Raw genomic sequence first — 23,100 nt, forward strand, 5'->3', positions numbered from 1 at the left:
CTTTTTACAAGGACGAGTTGGATGATTTGTAGAACTGCATATTCCAAACTTCTTGCCAGGAATGTCTGCAATATAGTTCAGATTGTTGCTTTTGTTTTTCCCAATTCCCCCACTTCTATTTTTCTTCTTCTTACTTGCATCTTCAATCTTGGTTTCTTTGACATGAGTCTTGACACTTTGGTTGTCCTTAAGATTTTTTTCAGCCTTGGAAGATTGAATTGAATCTCCATTCTTCTTTTCATTATCCTCATCTACAATTTCTTGCTTGATAATCAATTTTTCTTCACTGAAGTTTACCTCACAAGTCTTAAATACCGGTGACCCAACATTTTTCAGCATTGCTGGAACATTTTCAATCTTTGTTGCTTTTCCTCTATCACTAGTATTTTTCTTCTTGTTGTTTAAGGTATTATAATCAAGACCAATGGCAATGTTTGCACATGGTTTATTTTTCTCATGGTACTGACCAACCAATTCAGATGTATTCTTAAAGGACTTCAACTTTACTTCACTTTTCTCCAGTTTTTCTCTTAGCACAGCTTCAATCTCATTTGCACACTTGAGCTTGTTTCTCAGATAGCCATTTTCTTATTTCAAGGCTTCAAGCCCCACTATCAACAATTCAGCTTCTTGTTTTTCACTTTCAAGCTTCTCATTTAACTTTGTTAATCTGCTAACTTCTTCATTAGCAATAACCATGATTGTATGAATGTGAAACATTTTTGTGCTCATCTTTTCAACAGTTTCCTTATATTGATTCACATTTAAATCAGTGGAGGTAGGAGTTGGTACCTGTGATTTAGATGAGGATGATTCTCCCTGCTCGAAGGCCATGAGTGCATAGTTTTCAAGTTCTTCATCTTCATCATTTTCAGAATCATCCCAAATTTTACCTTTTGTAATATAAGCTTTGCTTTGCTGTTTCTTCAGAAGAGCTTCATACTTTGCTTTCAGTTCAAGATAAGCCTTATCTTTCTTTGCCTTCTTGGGTTTCCTACATTCTGTAGCAAAGTGGCCTAGTTCATCACAGCTAAAGCACCTTATATTAGATCTGTCAACGGATCCAGTTTTGTAACCACTCTTGCTATCAGAATTATACTTCCCTTTCTCTTTCCAGCTATTGTCTTTGTTAAAAGACCGTCCTTTACTTTTGAAGTATCTTGGCTTCCTTACTCTAATGTTAGAGAATTTTCTAGCTAGATATGCCATTGACTGATCAAGCTCATCCAGTTCTTCAAGAGTATAGAACTCATCATTTTCCCATTCTAGTATGACTTGCTCCTGTGAATCAATTGTTCTTTGCTCGCTTGTTGAGGCAACTGAAATATGAGATCTTGGTTCATCATTAGATGTTTGACCTTCATTTACTATTAAAGCACTTGAACTATCTATTACATGTCCTTGCCCAGATCTCAAAGATTGCCTTTCAATCATCTCAAGTTCATAAATTTTGAGAATTCCATATAGAACTTCCAGAGTTATTCTGCTCAAGTCTCTCCCTTCCCTGATTGCTGATATTTTCTATTCCAAATGATCAGGAAGAGTAAGCAAGAACTTTAGATTCACTTCTTCTGCTTCATAGAACTTGTCATGAAGCTGCGAGTCATTTATCAGCTTATTAAATCTTTCAAACACTTCAGTAATGCTTTCCTTGGGCTTAGCCATAAAACCCTCATACTGTGAAATCAATATCCTTCTTTGATTAGATCTAACTTCCTCAGTTCCTTCACAGAGTATTTTAATCTTCTCCCATATTTGCTTAGCAGTGTCACAGTTGACTATGTTATTGTACATCACATTGTCAAGTGACTCAATCAATATCAATTGTAAACTGCTATCCAGGGATACCTTCTCCTTTTTAGGATCAGTATACTCAATATGATCTTTTGGAGCATAATGAGCTGATATGACAATGTCTCCATCTGTAGATTCTTGAACCCTTACCACAGGAATGAAGGGTCCATTCTTGAGGATTTGAGTGTAGAGTGGATTGGCCATCTTGATAAACATCATCATTTTCTTTTTCCAAAGAGTGTAGTTAGCTTTGTCAAAGGTGGGAATTTTGATGCTACTGATTTTCAGTGTATTCATTCATCTAAGATCTTGAATCTGTTTGCTTTCAGATTTTCCTCTGATACCACTTGTTAGGTAATGAATCACACATAGAGGGGGTGAATGTGTTTTCTGATTTTAGGCTTTTCTTGAAAGATAATGGTTGAACAAAGTAAATTAAATCTTGTATAGAAAAAAGTTCATGCAGAAATTAAACTTGCATAAAATAAAGAACACAGATCTTCAAAACTCACTTAATTTTTGTATTAAAAATTAAGATGCTTTGCTACAAAATTTCTAAGCTGTTCTAAGTTAAAGAGCTCAGCTTCTTCTCGAGAGTGTTACAAGAATTTTTATCTATTTGTTACTCCTAACTAGAGGACTAGTGTTAACTTTAGAGCTCAGTTAACTGCTAGTTTACACAGTGGATAATAGACAATGCTATTAGCTTTTCTAAACTGTTACTTGTCATTTCTATTTATAGAAAAGCAAATCTTCCATTTCCGGCTTAGCATATCTTTAACATCCCGTATTTACTTTAATCTTCCTCTGTAAGTTAATCTTTGCCATTGATCTTGCACACTCTTCAAGCTGCTTTTTGTAGACTTGTCAATCCAGCTATTGTATTATTTTTTGATTGTTTATCTTGGATATTAAATTGATCTGCAATTCTGTACTTTGAGACTGTACTTCGAGATCTCCAGTTTGATTCATTTAAACACTTGATATATCTCGACAATTATAAAGGCTTATCGAGATATCTGGTACTCCATAATGAGTTTGGCTTGTAGAGGTCTTCAGCTCATCGAGATCTCTAGTCTTCATAACTTCACTTGACTTGTGGATATCTCTGAGTTCTCGAATGGATATAGACTTGTCGATAACTCTGAGTTCTTTAATGAAGGAATGACTTATCGATATCTTTTTGTGTTCTCGAGTAACTTTCCTGACTTCTCTACTCCTGGTGGATATTTCTTATCCGTTGAGTAGATATTGCTCATCCGTCGAGTAAATGTATAGCTTATCCATCGAGTAGATATTGCTCATCCGTCGAGTAGATGTTATTCATCCATCGAGTAGATATATATATCTCATCCGTCGAGTAGATGTTGCTTATCTGTCGGTACTCTCTGGAGTTTGAATGAATTCTCGATAAGTCATTCTGGAGTTCTTGAATGACTTCTCAATAACATTAAATATGTGACTTGTAGAGATCTTGACTTAGAACATTTTTCTCCAAACAGATTTATTCAACTCCAAGCTTCTTCAAAATTCTTCTGAGGCATGATCTTCTTGATCTTCTTCCAGATAGAATCCTTAGGCTTGAGACTGTTTTAGGAAAAAGACTCCAGTCTGCTCCTTTGCATTTTTACAGACTTTAAATGTTACAAGTACAGAATATAAATTTAGATAACAATACAACTTACTTAGGGCTGGCCCCAAGCTTAACTGATTGCTAATGACATTTTCAGCTTCAGTAATCTTTGATATCATTTATTATATATTACATTACACCACATACTAGACAGACTTTTAGACTTATTCTTTTAAGGCTTAATGATAAGAATATCCGTTATGAACTTAATTTGGTTTACCCTCATAGAAATGCAGTTGCACGTCGTTTGGCAACACTTGGCAGACATGATTCACATGACCTTTAAACATTTGATAGGCCTATTGTAGATATACAGAATTTCCTAAACATGGATTTAGGTATTGGGCCAGAGCAAGCAAGATTTCAAGACTTTGAAATTAATGATCCCGAACCAGCAAACGATGGTCAGGTTGTGCAAATATAAAAATCTTTCAATTTATGTGAATGTGATATATGTAGATCATGTAAGGAAAACATGTTTGTAAATAGAATAAACTGCATAAATTGTTGTTCAATGTATATATATCTTTTTAATCATCTACAGTAAACATAACATGATAGTAATCCAACATAAACAATCATTCCTATTTAGATTTTTTATATAAAAGCGTGTATTACTGTCCTCCAACTTGAACAATTACAATACATCATCACAACATATCGACTGGAACATAATTTATATATTTCAAGTATTATCATCTAATAATATGCGAAGCTTTCCATTTTCTTCAATCAATATATTAGCACAAACATTCAAATTATTAAGTTGTTCTTTCCACCCATCTCCAAACTTTTGAAATGCACTTATCATTTCCTCCGTGTTCTGTTTGAAGTTTTTCTCATGACCACGTAGAGATGTAGACGTATCACCTAGGAATCTGAGTAAATTACCTGTATAAGAATGTGGAATTTCAGTACTACTTTGTGATGACTCTCCACGTTTTTTTCTTGATTCATTCTTCAGAGTATTTTCTGTTTCGCTGTGATACATTGAAACTAATTCCATTCAATTTGTAATATGAAGCAATATAAATCATAAAATCAGATACACATTTAAATATTACTTGAATTTTTCCTCAAGGACAACAGAACGAGCAAACAATTCAGATTGCCTGTTTTTCATTGTAGCATAGATCTCTGAGTAGAAAATCTTAGCTTCTTCCACGTCATTATTGAAGTCTGTGCATGTTATAGCCAAATTTTGCAACTCTTGCTCCGCTACATTCTTTATGCCTGACCATCTCTTCCTCTTTTCACTTCCTGAAGTCATTTTATAATCTGTAGTATACATCTAAATGTAAAAAAATACCCAAAGGTATATATACGTGTGAGTATGTCCAGTAGTTTTGGGGCAGTTCTTTTCTAATTACTTAAACAGTTACCACAATTTAGAATGACCGAATGGTAGTTATCAATTTTATTTAGTTTTTCCGATTTCAACAGTCATGTTACTCAAATGTTGTGATGCATCTTTAAAGAATATGATGATTATCTCCTCATTCTGAGAAGAACTTTTAAAGAATGTTTATCAAAAACCATGTTAAAAACTTTTAAAATGTTCTTTATGTTTTTGTAAATTTTTAAATTAATGGACCGATAATTTTTAATGACAGGTAGTTTATCCTATAATTTGATTATTATCCTTTCGATTATGTGGTTAATGGTTAAACTATAAACATGCTTAAACTATATACAAAAAATAGAACTCTTCATACTATTTGACTAGAATATTATACCATTTCTTTATCAAAGACAAAAAAAGGGAAGAGACGTTATCGAATGATTCGTTGTTAGTGTTTACATGATGATATTGGTATAAAAATGTTGGTACACATTATCGCAACTTCATGAATATATATCTTTAATTTTTTTTAAAAAAAATCGTATATAACTAAACTCCTTGTGCGTAGCACGGGCAAGATAACTAGTGAGAAAGAAATGATTTCTTTCTGTTTGCCAAACAGTCAGTTGAAACAACTGTAAAAGCCCATTTAAGTTAAAAGACTAGCTTCCCAAACATGCACTAACATTCAGCTTATCAACGTATAAGTTGAGTCGACACACACTCGTCGATAAGTTATTACGAACTTATAAGTCATAAGTTGACTTATAAGTGAAAAACAAACAGGCCCTAAATCTTATCTTATTAGCATGTACTAGTTGATCTAAATATTTGCTTACATTATTTGAAAAATGGATATATGATTTTGAATTTTTTAATCGTGTAAACGATTTTCAGTTATGAACTATTTCAAATCATGATAACAAATTTTGAAAATCGAAACTATTTGATTGAGATATCAATTTACGATTTATCTGGTAATTTTTAAAAAATTAAATAATTTATCGCTAATTTATCAAAAAACTATAAAATTAGACAAATATTTGTGATTATTTTTTAATTAATTTATCGATAATTTTTTAAAAATAAACCGATTTTTATAACCATGCTTCAAACACCGAAACACGTTAATATCTACGGCTCAAATGTTAATAGTATGAGTCAAAGACTAAAAAAAACTTTAATTAGTTTTAAATTTAAATAGGCTTAATTACTAAATTTAAAAAAATATCTCAATGAAAAATACGTCCACCAACAAAGAAAATAACTTTGTTAAAACAAATCCCAAAATCTTCATGTGATGCTAGAGATGCACAAAAGGCTCACCGGACCGGGTTTTGACCGGGCCTTAAAAACCTCGGACTTTGACCGGGCCGGACTTTGACTTTGACCGGACCGGGCCGGGCCGGACTTTCCGAAAATGTCAGAGCCCGTTTGGGCCCTCGAGGCGGGCCTAACCGCGCTTTTTTCGGGCCGGATCGGATCGGGCCGGACTTTTTTCTAATTTAAATCGGATCGAGTTTTATTAGAGATTTCGAAGATTACATATATTAGCAACTATATCATCGTAAAAATGTATTAGTTTACATGGAATATATTATGAAAATATTACCTCTTTGAAAATATTTAAGTTCGGCAAAAAATAAATATGTTTATAGAATAATATGTTTTATCATTGTTATCCAAATATATACAGTGTATTTACTATATCTTATTTCATTATTTATGCAATGAAGTGTATAAATAATATTATTAATCACAAATATGTAAATATATACGTGTTTAAAGTATTATTTATATTTATAGTATATGTGAATTCATAAATATATAAGAAAATATATTAAGATAATCAGATTTTAACCGGATTTTTTCGGGTTTTTAATCGGGCCGGGCTGAAACCCGGGTTTTTAACAGGGCCGGACCGGGTTTTGCCTAAAAATATAGGGTCCGTCGAGACCCGAAGCCTGGGCCGGGACCGGGCCGGACGGGGGTTTTGACCGGATGGGCTGGACCGGATTTTCAGTTAGGCGCTTTTTGTTCATCTCTGTGTGATGCTAACTTCTTAACTAGTTCATTTCATTACATATCTCCCAAGTCCCAACAATGTCATCAACAAGCACTCTTTTGTCCCAATTTTCACCTCAATCTTTTACAAAAATTTCAATCAAACTCCAATTCACCCCATCATATGTACTCTTCAAACAACCCAAGAGCACCATCAAATGGGCCTCTTTCCGGCGCCAAAGCCCAATAAAATCGTCGGCCGGAAATGGGTCATCGGCCGGCCTGTACTCAGCCCAAGAACTTGAGCTCAATTCCCAAAACGTTGACACAGTTCTCGAGGAAGTAAGGCCTTACCTTATTGCTGATGGTGGAAATGTTGATGTTGTGTCTGTTGAAGATGGTGTTGTCTCTCTTAAGCTTCAAGGTACTCACTTTCTTAAGTTCTTACTTTTTAGATTATTTTGGTTGATTATATATATAGGCTTGTGCTTAAACGAGAACTAATTTGATAATTTTAGCGTACGAATACGTGAGGATTTTTGTTGTGCATTTTTGGTCTTTTTCCGCACACATTAGTATCCTTGGTATTGGAGATTTTTTTTAAAGACTACAGCCATACAGGGTCGCTATTATGTTGAGATTGCAAAATTTTCGAGGTTAATCTTTTGAAATGTGGAATAATCACAGCAAATTGTGTGATTTTAGAATTATTACGTGGACTCTGTTTCTCTTTAGTTGTATTTGAACCAGTTAGAGAATGTTTACTTACTCGAATAGATATTATTATCTTTAGAATAAAAATTTAGTAATAGATAACAATGTAGTGGTAGAAGGCAGAATTTTGCAATTTTCCTCACTAATATTGTAAATGGTTATGGAAGGAGCGTTATCAATCTTATATTTGTTTATTTGTGATTAGTGTAGAGTGTAGACAAAACAATTATTTAAGCATTAATAATCACATTCTCTACGAGATGTATATTTGCACTAAGCTATAACCACAGCCTGGCAGACAGAGTCCCCTAGACTAACTATTCTTTTTTTCGGATAACTATTTCATATTTTTTAAGATTGTCCATCCGTAAACATTCCTTTAAATTCTTTACCATTGGGTAAAAGAACTCCTCCGTTGCATTTATACGATTCTTCCTCCACGAGTATTGTTGTTGGTGTACTTTAAAGTTCAAATAATGCCAGTTCTTTTTCAAGAGAAAACCAAATATTATTCTCCGCTCTAAGGAAATTAAAATTTAATCTCCGCTATAAGGAAATAAAGAATTATACTTCATTAACGTAATACTTATTTATGTGTATAGAATTTCATCTCTGATCGTTCTCTGTAACCAATCTTCTTATATATGCTCAATTTTTTATAAGTTCATCATTTTGTTCAACTTGTAGAATCCTTCTCAAAAGTTCGATAGAAAACTAGAATGCTTTTCAGGTCAATCTATCTCTGTTATAGGATGGCTTAATTCATCTTGTCAGATATCTGGGAAAATCAGTCCCCACTCCTAAAGTGGCACCCCTTTCGATAAAAACTATACAATATATTTTTTTATGTCTGTGTTAGATTTGCATGTGATCTTAAACAGGAAGGTTATATGTCAGTTATGCAGTTTTAAATGTACAGCTGAACCATTCCATGTCTGAAGTGAAATGCCAGAAAATGCATTTCTAATTTGTGATCAAATTTGTAAGTTTGATACTATGATTCCATTTACCCTCTGATTCGATCATTATCTAAGATGAAATTCCGTTCGTACCTCCCATGACTAAGGTTCCATCATTTCCCCAATGCGCGGAAAATATCAAGATGAGCTGTACAGGTGGGAGATGTCTCTGTAGTTCTCCTTGCTAGCAGCAGTAATTCTGACCAATGGTTGTTCTGATTGGTACCCCTGCAAGATACTAGCAACGTATTTTACGGTGTATAAGCCAGAGGGATTTGTGGGGAGCGGGGGGAGGGGGGGGTGACAGGGGGCGCACGTGGGTGTATTCACTGTATAGCATGGGCAAACATCTCCTAGTAGTTTAATACTTATCCTTTTCCACACAGTTTGGAGAAATAATGGTAATCTAAGGGTTCTTTCTCATTCTTAAAAGGAAACAACCCAGGTCTTTATTTATTTATTTACTATTATTATTTTTTAAATTAATTTATAAACTGGGACTAGATTCCTAAGATACATATTGCTGCACACTAAATGGTAAAAATAAACAAGGAAGTCGTGAAATACATCAATAAACATCACACATCATGTTTCCACAACTGAAGGCATGTGTATTAATATAAAACCACATCAATATGGTTGCAAAAGACATCAATTTCATTAGCAGCCTTATCTCTTAATCTTGAGTACAATGAACTACTCCCTCCGTCCCATTCATTCGTATACAATTTTTGTCAATGCTTGGCACGCATTTTAAGTTGAATATAAAGTATATTTCCATAATTTATTTCTAAACTATCCTTTTTTTTGAAATAAACTTTAAACATTAAATTTTTATTTAGAAAAAAATAATAATTAATGGGACTATTTTTTAAAGGAGCGTTAAAATGCGTGCCGAGCCTCCGTCCTCCACGTATACAATCTAGGGGGACTGAGGGAGTACATTTAATGCCTAGAGATCTTTGTAATTAATAAAAGGCGCTAAAGTGTTCCCATGTAAAAAATTTCATTTGAGTTTTCCTAGAAGAATTAGAATCCTTCCACCTGCATGAGAAGCTGTTGTTGGAAAACAATATGCACACTGAAGAGCAGTAGAAGGAAGAGGATTATGTAAAGCACTAAAAGCAGAACTAACACTTTTTGAGAATTATGACTGGTGTATTAGTAGGATAGAAATGTGCAGAAAGTATGAGATGACCTCTAATCGGAACAATAATATTGATTGTAGGAATGAAATGTGCGTAAGGAATGACATTGACTGAACTGCAGGCTTGCAGAAGAAACAGGGTAGATAAGGTTTCCAAGCATATCAATTTCCAAGTGCATAAAGTATGAGGACATAACTTCTACTTGGAACATTAATGTTTTGGAGAGCAATGAGCATGAAGTATGAGGTTCACTGTGAACTGCAGGCCTGTGGAAGAAACAGGGTAGACAAGGTTTCCGAGCACATCAACCTCTTAGAATTATTGTTACAACCGCACATGACTTCATGTAGTACTTGTGAATGCCCAAGCCTTGTAAAAGATACGACTAACTTAAGGAGTGAATGTCCTCCATAAAAATCGATTAGCTGGGAATTGTGATAAGCATAAGTCTGCATGAACTTATCCTAAGGGATTATGAACTAAGATTTGGATTCGCTTCTGTGACCCCTTGCTTATCACGGTGAACTGCGGCAAGGTTCCACTTCAAAAAAATATTGCAGCTTATCTAATAAAATATTGAGTTTGAAGTTAAATTTTGAAAGAGGATGCAATTTTTTGAATGACAGCATAAAATTTATTGATCATCGTCGAAGTTATCTTTTGGATTCAGCTTACCCTATAAAAAAGATAGCATGTAGTGAAATAATATTTGTTCAATAGAGGATCATATTTTAGTATAATGTTATTTTTGCTTTAATCACATGCTTGCTGAAAAATGAAGCCTCGGAATTAACAAGGATGCACACCACCAGTGGCAGACCTACATAGTAGCTACTAGCTACATGGCGCTGTTGTTTACCTTGAAAATTTATGCGTACAATAACTGTATAAGCTATAGTTATTGTTATGTACAGAATTTTCAGATACTCAAATATTTGGTGATTTTATCTTTATTAAGAAAGGATGAGAAGAAGAGTACTATTGGCTAGATACAACTCAAGAGGTTAAACTTCCCCCCGTCAATAATACAAATACAATTCGACCCTGTTGAAGTACAATATGGTTCCCAATTCCCCCTTCCCCCAAAACGCGGCCGCACACACTCTCATCTTACTGGGGTTTACCACTGCATGCAACATAACAACAATTCATTTAAGGTTAAAGTGGTGCGTAAATCCTAGGACTGCAGATTATCTTCCTGACTTGGGTTTGACGTTTGAGGGTAATACATATTCTTAAATCCACCTGAGTCTTTTCTTTCTTCATTGGATAAACAGGTGCATGTGGAACTTGTCCCAGCTCAACTACAACTATGAAGATGGGAATCGAAAGAGTACTGAAGGAGAAATTTGGTAAAGCTGTTAAGGATATTCGCCAAGTGTATGATGAAGAAGCAAGTGAGACCACTGTTGAGGTAAGTTGGATATTAAAAAGATAAATGCTAGTAACATAATGACAGACCAATATTACAGGGGTTATGAAAGCACACTATAATTTGAATCATTAATGTAAATCTGCGAAAACCAAACTGAAAACTGCATTATCTGAAAGGAAAATTTATGTGCAGCTACAACTATTACCAACTTCTAAGCTACAAACTCTTTGTAATGGACCACACACATGTATGATAAACGATAAATATCTACTACGGAAGTAATGATTATACATTTAGAATTGCACTTTTCCTTAAATTATTATATCTAATCCTAGTTGCTAAATCTTTTTGTTTGTTAACCTTTTCAATATGATATTAATGACTTCTACAATCTACTAATGTCATAGATGCACAGGGTAGTAGTTGCCACTAGGAACTGTAATACTTTCTATTATTACTCTGTAATTCATTGAAGGATGTCAACCTGAGAAATATTGTGAGTGCATATTATAAACTATAGACGCTATTAAGTTGACTGATTGGTTACGGTTTATTACTAAATGCACGGTCGGTGTAGTCTGGATAGAGACCCCAAGAGTTGTATGAATGATATGATATATATTGGAATTGCAGGCAGTGAACAATCATCTTGACATATTAAGGCCTGCTATCAAAAATTTTGGCGGGAGTGTGGATGTTCTATCTGTTGCAGGCGGGGATTGCCTTGTTAAGTATGAAGGACCAGAGTCCATTGGATCAGGAGTCAAAGCAGCTATCAAGGAGAAGTTCCCAGACATTGTCAATGTTGTTTTCAGCAGTTAAGTTGCTATTGGTAAATGCTTTAGAAACTTTGTTACAGGCAATCTCTTCATTTTAGATTTCATATAGTTGAGATTCGAGTTTGATATGTATCAATGCAACTTTTTATATATAGTTCCAGCATCAAAAGATGCATTTGTCCGCATATATTGGTTTACGCTGATGTTATATAAATAATGGTGTTCACAAGTGTTGCAAAATTTTACATTTGTCTATGTTATTGTGAATATGTTCTTTACTTCATAACATGATATTTAAACAAAATGAATTCCCTTCTATTCTATATGTTGAAATGGGAAATGGTCATATACTTTTCCAGAAAGGTTTGAATATTATATAGCAAATGATAGCAACACGTTTGCCGTTTGGATCGTCTAAAAGCTTGCAATTGAAAAGACCACATTTAAAAAGATAATAAATATAAATCAAAAACTAAATGTCAATTGTCTTATTAGATAGCTGAAACGTTTAGATTCTTTGTTTTTCTAATCGTGATTCTGGAAACTGCATATGCATGGTTCATCCACTGTATTATGCTTAAGAGCTTCCAGTATGTTTCCTTTCTCCTCCTGTCCCCGACTGTTTCTGATTCCTGCATTGATTAATTAATCCAAAATCGAAATATGAATACATTGTAACTGTGTCTACTACAAAATATGTCACTATTTGCGGAACTTCGCAAGCCTTGTATATTTACAATAAAAAATATGATGCTTCGCAACCCTTATATGTAGGCAAAATCTCGTCCTATAAAAAAATATGCGATGAGAATTCTGGTCTAGTTGTATATACGATGAACTTCCTTATTCGGTCTTGTATAATATGTATTATGCAACCACATTTTCAATTTTCTATATTAACACAAGTAGGACGGTTCACGAATCGAGTTGTTCACAAACAAGCTCGAACTCAGCTCATAAACATCTCGATTCGGCTCGTCTTATTTAAAACATGAGTTCGAACTCAAATACAAAAAACTATTCGTTAAAAAACGAGTTCGAGCTGAGTTTTTAGCTATGACATATACATGAATATTTGAATATTTAAAGTGCTAAATTGTCTAAATTATTTTTTAACTAGATGCTCGAGATTGGCTCATGAGACTCAATTTGTTTTTGTTGGATGAAAGCTCGTGCTTGTGAACGATCCTGAACACAAGTCAGCGAGTAAGTTCTATGCATTTGAAGATTTCGCGGATAGTAACACATTAACACTGTCTAACCGAAAACTTTTAAAAAAAATATCTAGAAGGATAAAATTAAAAAGCTGAATTAGAACTAGAACTTTACAAAGGCTAGTGAGGTCTCATCTTCTTTTAAGAGTATATCTGCGCTAAAGTTGGATTTGGCGGGTAGGTGACTGAGTGATCACTCAATATCTGGTGCTGGTCCACCAATGATAGACCACAAGTATTTTTGCACCCTGATCTACATCCACGTTTTGATTGGATATGATTTAGTAGGGATCTAATCCACATTAAAAGTTTAGTGTAAGGATTAGGAAACGCCAAATTGCTTTAATTTGCGTTAATAAGGAAAATATTTAGATTTATAATTGATTTAAAACACTACAAGAAAGTCTAGGTTATTTTTGATCAATTAAAAACGACTGCGGCTAAATTCTACTTTATTTGGTCGAATTTAAGGAACACGGATAAATTCAACTATTTACAGTCGAATTAAGGAACGGTCGTTTTTAATCGGTCGAATTTAACAGCTAAATTTCACAGATTTTTTATTCGATCTATTGATATAATCTCCGTGAAATTTTGAATTTTGATAAAGCGTGCATTTGAGTGTATTAAATGCTAATTATACTTGTCATATCAATTGAGTTTTTTTTGAAAATAATTTATTGTTCCTAAAATGTCCTTGTTCCTAATCAATATAACAAACTTCCCGCAGTAGGATATTTATTATATGCAGTAATGCTTGAATAAGTTAACAACAGTTAATTTCGCAAAAAAAATATTAATTGAAATTAATGAGTGAACGCCCGTTGGCCGTTGCCTTTTTAAAGAGGTGAGCACCATCACTTATGTTGCTACCAGTACAATAATTCTTCTCTGCCTAGCTACAAACACTATTTATAATTTACATATCTTCATTTTTTAGATTTTTAGTTCACAATGGTTGCTCCTTCTCCGACTCATTGTTCCACTAGAAAACATCAAGCATTTAGTATTCCAACAATCGATATGTCCCTTGACAGATATGTAGTTTGTGATAAAATTCTACAAGCATGTGAAGAACATGGTTTCTTTAAGCTTGTAAATCATGGAGTTCCTAGTCGGATCATTTCAAGCATGGAGGAGGAGAGTCATGATTTCTTCTCAAAGCCGGCTTGCGAGAAGCAAGAAGCAGGATCACCATCTCCATTTGGATATGGATGCAAATCAATTGGACTGAAAGGTGACATGGGGGAACTTGAATACATTCTTCTCGAAGCCAACTCTGCTTCTATATCCCGAAGATCAACAACGATGTCCACTGACCCGGAAAAATTCAGGTAACAATTAAACTTGGTCTTGATTCAATATTAAAATTATACATGTCATGGCATGCAACAATGTCATTGTGAATAATGTACTCTGTAAACTTCGTCTTTCCTATGAACATTCCTCGAAGGCTCCTCGCAGAGGCTTAAGATGTTGGGAGAAGTCATCAATAATATGCCAACTAGTTCATGGATATAATCCAAGAAATTTGGATGTTACTTGAGGTTAAAGTTGGCGTTTTCTGATACTATATGCATAATAGACAAATATTGTATGTCTGGCGGATGGATCGGTAGGAGGTTGCTATGGGTAGTATCATAGAAAGTGACAGTATAATTTCTGCCGAGAATATTTCAACACAGGTTATTTTTCATCCTCACCAGTCACCACACGTATATGTAGTAGTAAAATAGTAAGCTGCAGGTTAGTTTGGTAATAACATTGCGTGCACTGAACTTAAATAACTATATTTGTAACAATTATTTAGTAAATTTTCTGCAAGAAAGTCTGAAGATATGATTCTCGTCCTATCACTACAGTAACACAAGAATCTGATCTTAATTAACCCGCGCAAAACCACCCTAAGATCTGCTTGAACAAATGTATTCAAGATAATAACTATTATCCCTCAGTCCCTTCCAATTGTTTACATTTATGAGAAAGTGTTCGGCACGTATTTTAAGGTACATAAAAAATATAGTTATGTAACTTATTTTTATAATTTTCTTTTTCTGAATAAAAGTTAAATGTTTTAATTTTTATTTAGAAAAACAAAATTGTAAAAAAAAATTACAAAACTATATTTTATATGTACCTTAAAATGCGTGTCGGACACTCTCTAAAAAATATAAACAATTGAAAGGGACGGAGGGAGTACTTATTAGGGGAAGGAGCTGTTGTGGGGCATACGATTGTAACAACAGCTTTTTATAGCATCTCCAATACAGGTTGCTAACAAAGTTGTCAAACCATGACAAATCATTTAATATATTATTTTTTAATTGTCTCTCACATCCATGTCACTCTTGACAACATTTATTAAAATATTGTTCCAATAGTTAAACAATTTTAGAAATTACCCATGTGGTCTCTCTATATTAATTTTATATTTAGTTCAATATAAAAGTGGGTTGAGGCCCGCAAGGGTTGACTCAGTTGGTTAAAGAGAGGAAAACTAACCTCTTGGTCACAGGTTCGAATCCCACGGGAGGAGAATTTATGATTATGCCTCCTGAAAAAAAAGTGGCATAATATATGCTTTAGATGTTTTTTATGACTTTACCGTAACAATAGTCTACTAGACTTTCAACTGCAAAAGATTCAATCAGGAATATGAAATCCACTATCTATATTGACCAAAATTCATGGATCTTTTTTGTTGAAAGATCGTCGTGAATGGAAAACTCTCGGACGAGAATAGTACAATAAATTACTTAAAGTCTCGGACGAGAATAGTAGAATAAACTTTCTGATATAGGGTACACCTAAACAGAACCCACCAGAAGTGGAATATTAGACAAGGACATGCACAGTCAGTTGGAGATATATGTTACTAATCTAGTACTACTATACATTTCGACGAAATTACTGTAAAATGTTAGGTAAAACTAGGCCAAACTCGGCAGGTTTCCCTTTTAAGCAAGGAATCTTATGTGATAGGTCAACCATTCGCTTGATTTAGTCATTTACTTAATCCTGCTAATTCGGTTTTTGCATTGTGTCATGTTATGTTCCAGTACTGTTGTGTCTGAGTACGTGCAAACTACAAAGGACCTCAGTTGCAAGGTTCTTGACCTTATGGCTCAAGGATTGCGGCTACCTGACAAATCTTTGAGTTGCCTCATTCAAGACAATGACAATGATTCATGTTTTCGAGTGAATCATTATCCTCCCTTTGAGGGTAATAGCGAAAGAGATTCTACTAATGGTGGTCCTCTCATCGGATTCGGAGAGCATTGTGACCCACAGTTATTAACCATCTTGAGATCCAACAATGTGGGTGGCCTCCAAATATATTCCAAAGATAATCATTGGATTTCTGTACCTCCCCATCCAGCCGAATTATGTGTGTTTGTTGGAGATGCCTTGCAGGTATCTAAATGCCGTCTCATTGCCTTAACTTTTATTCGTTATGCTTGATCACGTTTTAACCATTTCATCAATTTACAGGTTCTGACAAACAAAAGATTTCATAGTGTAAGACATAGAGTGCTCGCAAACTGCAACAAGCAGTCCCGAATCTCGATGATGTACTTCGGTGCGCCTTCACTCACAGCGTCGTTATCTCCGTTGCAACAAACTGTTTCTCCCCATCGGCATGTAATTTACAAGACTTTTACTTGGGGAGAATACAAGAAGGCTGTGTATTCTGGACGCTTGGGTGATCGACGTCTTGAATTTTTCGAATTAGCATAAATGAAAAAATATTATCATTTGGACGAGACACTGATTTTGATCTAGCTAGAGGGAGGGAAAACAAAATGTGATATTTAGCAACATAAACGAAGTTAAAATGTGTTGCAACTAGTTCTAGCTTTTCTTCCATCTCAAGAGTTTTCTTGTTCATAATTACTCGTTTTGAATGTATATACAACATTCTACTGAAGGTTTATTAGTATCAAAATTACGCGAATCCGATATCAAACATGAATCTTTCGATTTATTTGGCTCTCACGCTTCTCATTCGAATTTTTTATTTGGTAACTGAACTTAACTTCGGTTTTTCAGTTATTATAATTTAGCACTACAATAAAATAGGTCAATTAAGACGGAAAAAATGCGCACACAACTTATGACGGAAATAAGTATAATATTGTAATTATTTATGACGAAATTCAAAACCGTCGTAAGTTTAGTATTTTATTAATAAAATTATGCACAACACGATTAAAAAAAATAAAAATTATTTGAAATTGCGACGATTTAAACATTTCGTCGTAGGTTAATTATTTTTATTAAAATTTTAAATTTAAATTGAATAAAAAATATTTTATCTAAATTTATGACGAAATATTTGCGCAGGAAAAAATCGGATCATCATATTTACGACGGAAATTAAAATTCGTCGTAAGTTATCAAAGAAGGAAATTTAACTTTTTTCCCAAAAAATTTTGGCGGGAAAATAAAAATCATTTGAAGTTGCGACAATTTAAACATTCCGTCGTAAGTTGGCTCCAACTCCCAAAATACTAGGGGTGAGCAACGGGTCAGAACCGAACTGGAACCGAAAGAACCGAGAACCGAAATATGAATATTTTAAGAACCGAACCGAACCCGTTTATATGTAAGAACTGAATCGGAACCGAACCGTAAAATTCGGTTCGGTTCGGTTCTGAACCGAAAGAACCGAATTTATATTTTTATATCATATTTATTTATTTTGCATATTATTTTGTATTCCAACTTTTTAAATTTTGACTAGTTTTGATTATGTATTAACGGTAACTTAGTAAAAGAAGATTTTTATTAGTGGCAGATCATTTTGAATTCGATTACTTTCTAATATTTAAGAAGAAAAATATTTATAAAAATATTCAAAACTTCATAAATATTTAAAGAAACAAGTAAGACAATAAAAATCATATTTTTCTTAAAATTTATTAAAATATTATAAATAAGAAAACATAATACGTAATATATACGGTTCGGTTCGGTTCTTACGGTTCTAGTATGTTAAGAACCGAATCGAACCAAGAACCGAAATTTCTAGAAAAACAAGAACCGAACCAGACCCGAATTAGTTAAGAACCGAACCAGAACCGCAATTTTTGATCGGTTCAGTTCGGTTCCCGAGTTCGAACCGGGAAATGCTCACTCCTACAAAATACGACATTCTATTCTGTCGGAAGTTGCTAATTTACGACGTAAAGTTGCGTCGTAAATTTATGTTTTATTTTATCAAACGTGGGTCCCACAAGAAAATATTTTATTATTTTATTGAGAACGTGGACCCCTGCGGAAAATTGAATTTACTACTCGAGCAAAAACGACAAATTTTTCCATCGTAAATACTTCAATTACAACGATTGCAGTTCACAAAACCCGTCATAAATAGACTGATTTCTTGTAATGGAGCTGATTTTCGAAATTTAAAGTAGATTGGGTAATAAGCTATAATTTCAAAGTTCCAGTAATTGCTGCTTAACATTGACTAGTATTACCTGCCTCTTCCGTCCCATTTTATATGTCCATATTTTACATGTCCATTTTAAAAATAAATTTTGTATCTTTTTATATGTCCATTTACACTTTCAAAATAAATTTAGAGATAATTTTATAAAACTCTCTCTATAATTCATAGTTTCAGGATATGACTAATTTAAAACTTAATTGGATCCTCACTTTTTAAGATATTAATTAGGGGTATTTAAAAAAAAATTATCTAACAATTTTTTAATACTTGTAATTTTTGTAAAATGGATATGTAAAAGGAGACTAAAAAGTAATTTACATGATGATGACTTGGGTCAAACAATTTCTAACATACAATACGTACTGTATATTATTAATATTGTGATACCTGAAAATTTGAATATCTGTGTATTTAGATAAAAAAACCCTAATTTAGACATAAGGGAATTATATCATGTAAAATTGTTATTGACCTGCCGCTTTTCATATACTTTTTTCAAAACTTCGCAATATTGGGATGACACGTGAACACAATACAAAATGATAAGAATAATCAATATTTGAATTCGAAAATTTGATACACAAACACGAAAGTACACGGGTACGAAGAACACAAATATAATTAGTGTCGGTTTAGATTTTCAATGTTAGTATACGACATGGAACAATTCACCATTTAATTATCTGTTGCACCTTTTAATAATTAATATTTTTCATATATAATCCGTGTATTTCAGTACTAAAATGTGTAAATACGAATATATTACTTCCGGATTAATGTCACCAAATTGGTATATGAATGTAAAGACGGGTCAAATTCGGATTTAAAATTTGATACACGAAAACATAAAAATATATTGATGGTATATATATGACAAGAAAGGTTGTCACATTTACTTTTTTCTAAGTGGTCTCTAAAATTATTAACACAAACACGTGCATAACTTAAAATGTTGCCCCCGTATGATGAGTTTGGTCACTTTACCGATGTATATACTTAGAATGGTAAAGTATTTTAAACTCCATATATAGTCCAAGCCATATCAGGAAATACATGCGTTAATGATAGATATCACTTTATCAGACAGTCTTATCAGAATTATATGAGGCATTGGCTCCTCCTGCCAGCCACATACAGCTCTTCCCTTCATATCTTTATGCAGTAAAAGAATCTAGACTCATGAACTGAATTTTCAGGGGAGGAGTTTCTGTTAGATTTATTTTATTAAAATTAATGAGTCGAGTTTTTGTTTTAAATTACTTGATCAGCGTGTATATTCAAAATGTTTGTTAAACAAAATAATTTTAGTTGAATTTAAATGTTCAGAACAAACTGTACGTACATGATGTAAGAATGTGTATGTGAATGATCATGAAGTGAACAGACAGAAATTCAACTGAAATTTTCAGATTATATTACTTTTAATTTGGATTAATTCAAATTTCAAATATAGCGCAATTAATCAGAATTCGGAACTCGAGATTGATATGTGTTGAAAATTAACCTAAAATTTAGACGGACACATTAATTTCTTTCCCAATTATAGAGGGACCTTTTACACTAAATTAATTATTCACACTATTCAATATACAGTTACCTCAAAATTAACTAAAACACTACATTATATATTATCGTAAAATGAGTCATTAATTCATTGAAGAACACATATTTCTAATTTTTAGTTAGCATATGATAAAATGAATCGGAAAATATGAATCTTTTTATGTTGTTAACAATAGAACAAACTATTGCAAAAAAAAGGGAAAATGAATTTTTCCATCACCCAATTTATTGTGTGTTTAGAAATTTACCACTCGATTATAATTTTTTTTGTTTTACTCAATAATGTTAGGTTCAGATTTTTTTTAGTCACTAACATTAGTTTCGGATTTGATTATTAGTATTTTATCAAATTTTTATAGAATTATTAAAATGTAGTGATAATCAATACAAAAATTGTCACATGTGTCTTATAAAAAAGCTTATATGTGTATGAGTTTTCTAGATGCTTATGGAGGAGTCGTTTAATGTCTGAATTATATACGTATGTTCTAGGAAGGACGCATATTGTTTTAAAAATCTGATCAGAACATATATATATATATATTGTGAACAAACACAAAACCAAAATTATTAGGAAGAGGCATCATAATCCGTACTAAAATTATTGGTAAATAAAAAAATAAAAAATTCAATATAATCACATTAGCAAACTGATCAGAAAGTACTACAAACATTAAAAAATACATATCAATATTTTACCAAACGAAACTTTCAAAAACCAAATGAAATCACTAATCACAACTCCGTCATGCAACTTTTACCGACCCAAAATCAAAACTATAAATCCATCCACTATAATAAAATTGTGAAATAAGTATATATATAAACACTAAAATAGAATAATGTTGTAATAATGTGAGTTTGGTATTAAATCAAAAAACTCTCACAAAATATTTTTCTTACAAACATAGTTTTATAACTTATTTTTAAGATTTTTTGTTGTATATAAAAATTTAAACGTTAAATTATTATTCTAAAGAAAAAAAAATAATTCATGAAACTACATTTTTTAGGAGCCTTAAAATTATTTTCAAACTATTATCACCAAGGTAAACGTTTGGGGGACATATGAAGTACTATATATCAAATCATTAAAATATTATAGACTACCACTATATTTTAATAATTAAAAAAAAATTGACATAATACTAATAATCAAATCCGAACTTAACGTCAGTGACTAAAAATAAATATGAACCTAATTTTAGTGGGCAAAAGAAAAAAAATAATAGTTAAATGATAAGTTTCTAAAAACACCAAAAGTTGGACGGCTAAAAAATCTATTTTCCAAAAAAAAAAGGTGAGAGCTGCAAGGAAACGACAAGAGGAGTCGTTTCAAAGTGTTTTGCATATAATTGATCAAATAATTGTGAGAAAGCAGATTTATAATCACTCGAAATGGCAAAGAAAGCCCTAGAATACTGAAGAAACAAGCATAAAGCAGCTGTCCGTATACATCTATAATTATTTATTCAGCCCTGGAGTATCAAAGTGCCAATACTTAATTAGGGCGGATGAGTTTTGTATGCAGCAGCAGCAGCAACTTGCAAAATTTAAATAAGAAGTATAGTACTAAGCAATATTAATTAAATTTTTATGCGGAATATATCTAATCACTCAAAAAAAAAAGAACTACTTAAATTTAAAAAGAACACTTGCATTATTGCATACGGTCGGAACTTGGGTACTGGAGGTTGGAACTAGTGCTGGCCACTTGGGCGGTCCGGGCGGGCCGGGCCGGGTTGTATGCGGGTTGAACTCGTGAAACATGAACACTGAACCGATACATAGGATTCACGAACCGGGCCGGACCGGGCTCGAATAAAGAAAATAAGACTCGTAATCGGCACTGAGATTCGCGAGTTCACGTGCTCGTGCGAGTCGTGCGGGCCGAATTTGACGGTTCATACGGGTTGAATATTGTTTGAGTAGTATAGAAGCAGAATTTGATTATTTAAATGGTACAGAATGATTAAGTAATTCAAGACTAAGAGCTTATAAATCTTATTATCTTAATTCCTAAAACTGCATATTCGATTAATTCTCAAATTCCATATTCGATTAATTATCATCTCGTTGTCCCCGAAATTTTTACATTTTTTATTTTATAATGTTATTTTTGATGTTTTTCTTTAATTTTCCATTTTGTCACGTAATAATTTTTTAACAGATAATTAAGAAAGTTAAAATTTGCAATTGAATAAAGTACTAGAAAGAAATTTATAAGATTAATTTCAAGATAACTAAATATTTTAATATCCATGAAAACAAGGTTACGTGGTTTCCCCTGTAAACAACCAAATCTATACTCTAGTGATTTACTTACCGGGCTGTGCGGGCTGCGGGCTGCGGGCTGTGCGGGTTGTACAGCTTGTGCAGCTCGCGCGGGTTGCAGTCGTGCCGGGTCAGTGCTGTGCGGTCCGGGCCCGGTTTGTCAATATTGGATTCGTAATCGGTTCGGGTAATTTAACGAATTGTGCGGGTTTGAACCGGCCCGTTTCGGGCCAAATAATTACGGGTTTCCGTACGAACCGGTCCCGAATGTGCGGTTCAAACCCGCACATTTGGCCACCTCTAGTTGGAACAGACATGTATTCCTGTTTACACTAAAAAAGTAAGCTTTTCCTTGTGTACGGGGCGTTAACTTGTAAAAGAGTACTCGACTGCTTTATGAATGTAAAATTTTACTTATTTTGGAAGTAAACGAACGTATCTAATACTTTCTAGCTCCATCTATGTTTGGCAAGAAATCCAAAGGCTTCATGCCAAAAGTTCGTACGGTACGCTGTCTAATCCGGCGTCTCATCACACAGCAGCACCAGCACAAGCTTGTCTGAATGTTGCACATACAACCACATGCAACTCGTTTCTTCTGTTTCTATGGCTTACTGTATGTTTAAACAAGTCCCCAGGTGCGGTTCAGACTTGAGTTTATACAAATTGAGATAACAAGACAGCTATTAGCATGCACTTATTTTAATTATCAAATTTGCATATACGTTTTATTCTCGCCACACTTTATACACAGGTTTTTATACCTCCTAAGAAACGATGAAAAATGTCAACTTAAAGTGTTTAATAATGTGAAATAATAATCGGAAATACGGAACAATGCTCTTT

The 23,100-nt window shown here is 33.3% G+C and overlaps 2 protein-coding genes across 2 annotated transcripts; both read left to right on the plus strand.

Moving 5' to 3' along the window:
* Positions 1-6,800: 6,800 nt before the first annotated feature.
* Positions 6,801-11,995, plus strand: LOC141687075 (nifU-like protein 1, chloroplastic). Its single transcript, XM_074492228.1, has 3 exons — positions 6,801-7,197; positions 10,872-11,008; positions 11,603-11,995. The coding sequence occupies exons 1-3, from the start codon at positions 6,873-6,875 to the stop codon at positions 11,789-11,791; spliced, it is 651 nt and encodes a 216-aa protein (XP_074348329.1). The 5' UTR covers positions 6,801-6,872; the 3' UTR covers positions 11,792-11,995.
* Positions 11,996-13,916: 1,921 nt separating this feature from the next.
* LOC141682563 (gibberellin 2-beta-dioxygenase 2-like) lies at positions 13,917-16,773 on the plus strand. Its single transcript, XM_074487255.1, has 3 exons — positions 13,917-14,296; positions 16,022-16,376; positions 16,455-16,773. The coding sequence occupies exons 1-3, from the start codon at positions 13,917-13,919 to the stop codon at positions 16,698-16,700; spliced, it is 981 nt and encodes a 326-aa protein (XP_074343356.1). The 3' UTR covers positions 16,701-16,773.
* The last annotated feature ends 6,327 nt before the right edge of the window (positions 16,774-23,100 follow it).

This window comes from Apium graveolens, chromosome 9 (assembly GCF_009905375.1).
Source record: "Apium graveolens cultivar Ventura chromosome 9, ASM990537v1, whole genome shotgun sequence".
NCBI classification, from domain to species: Eukaryota; Viridiplantae; Streptophyta; class Magnoliopsida; order Apiales; family Apiaceae; genus Apium; species Apium graveolens.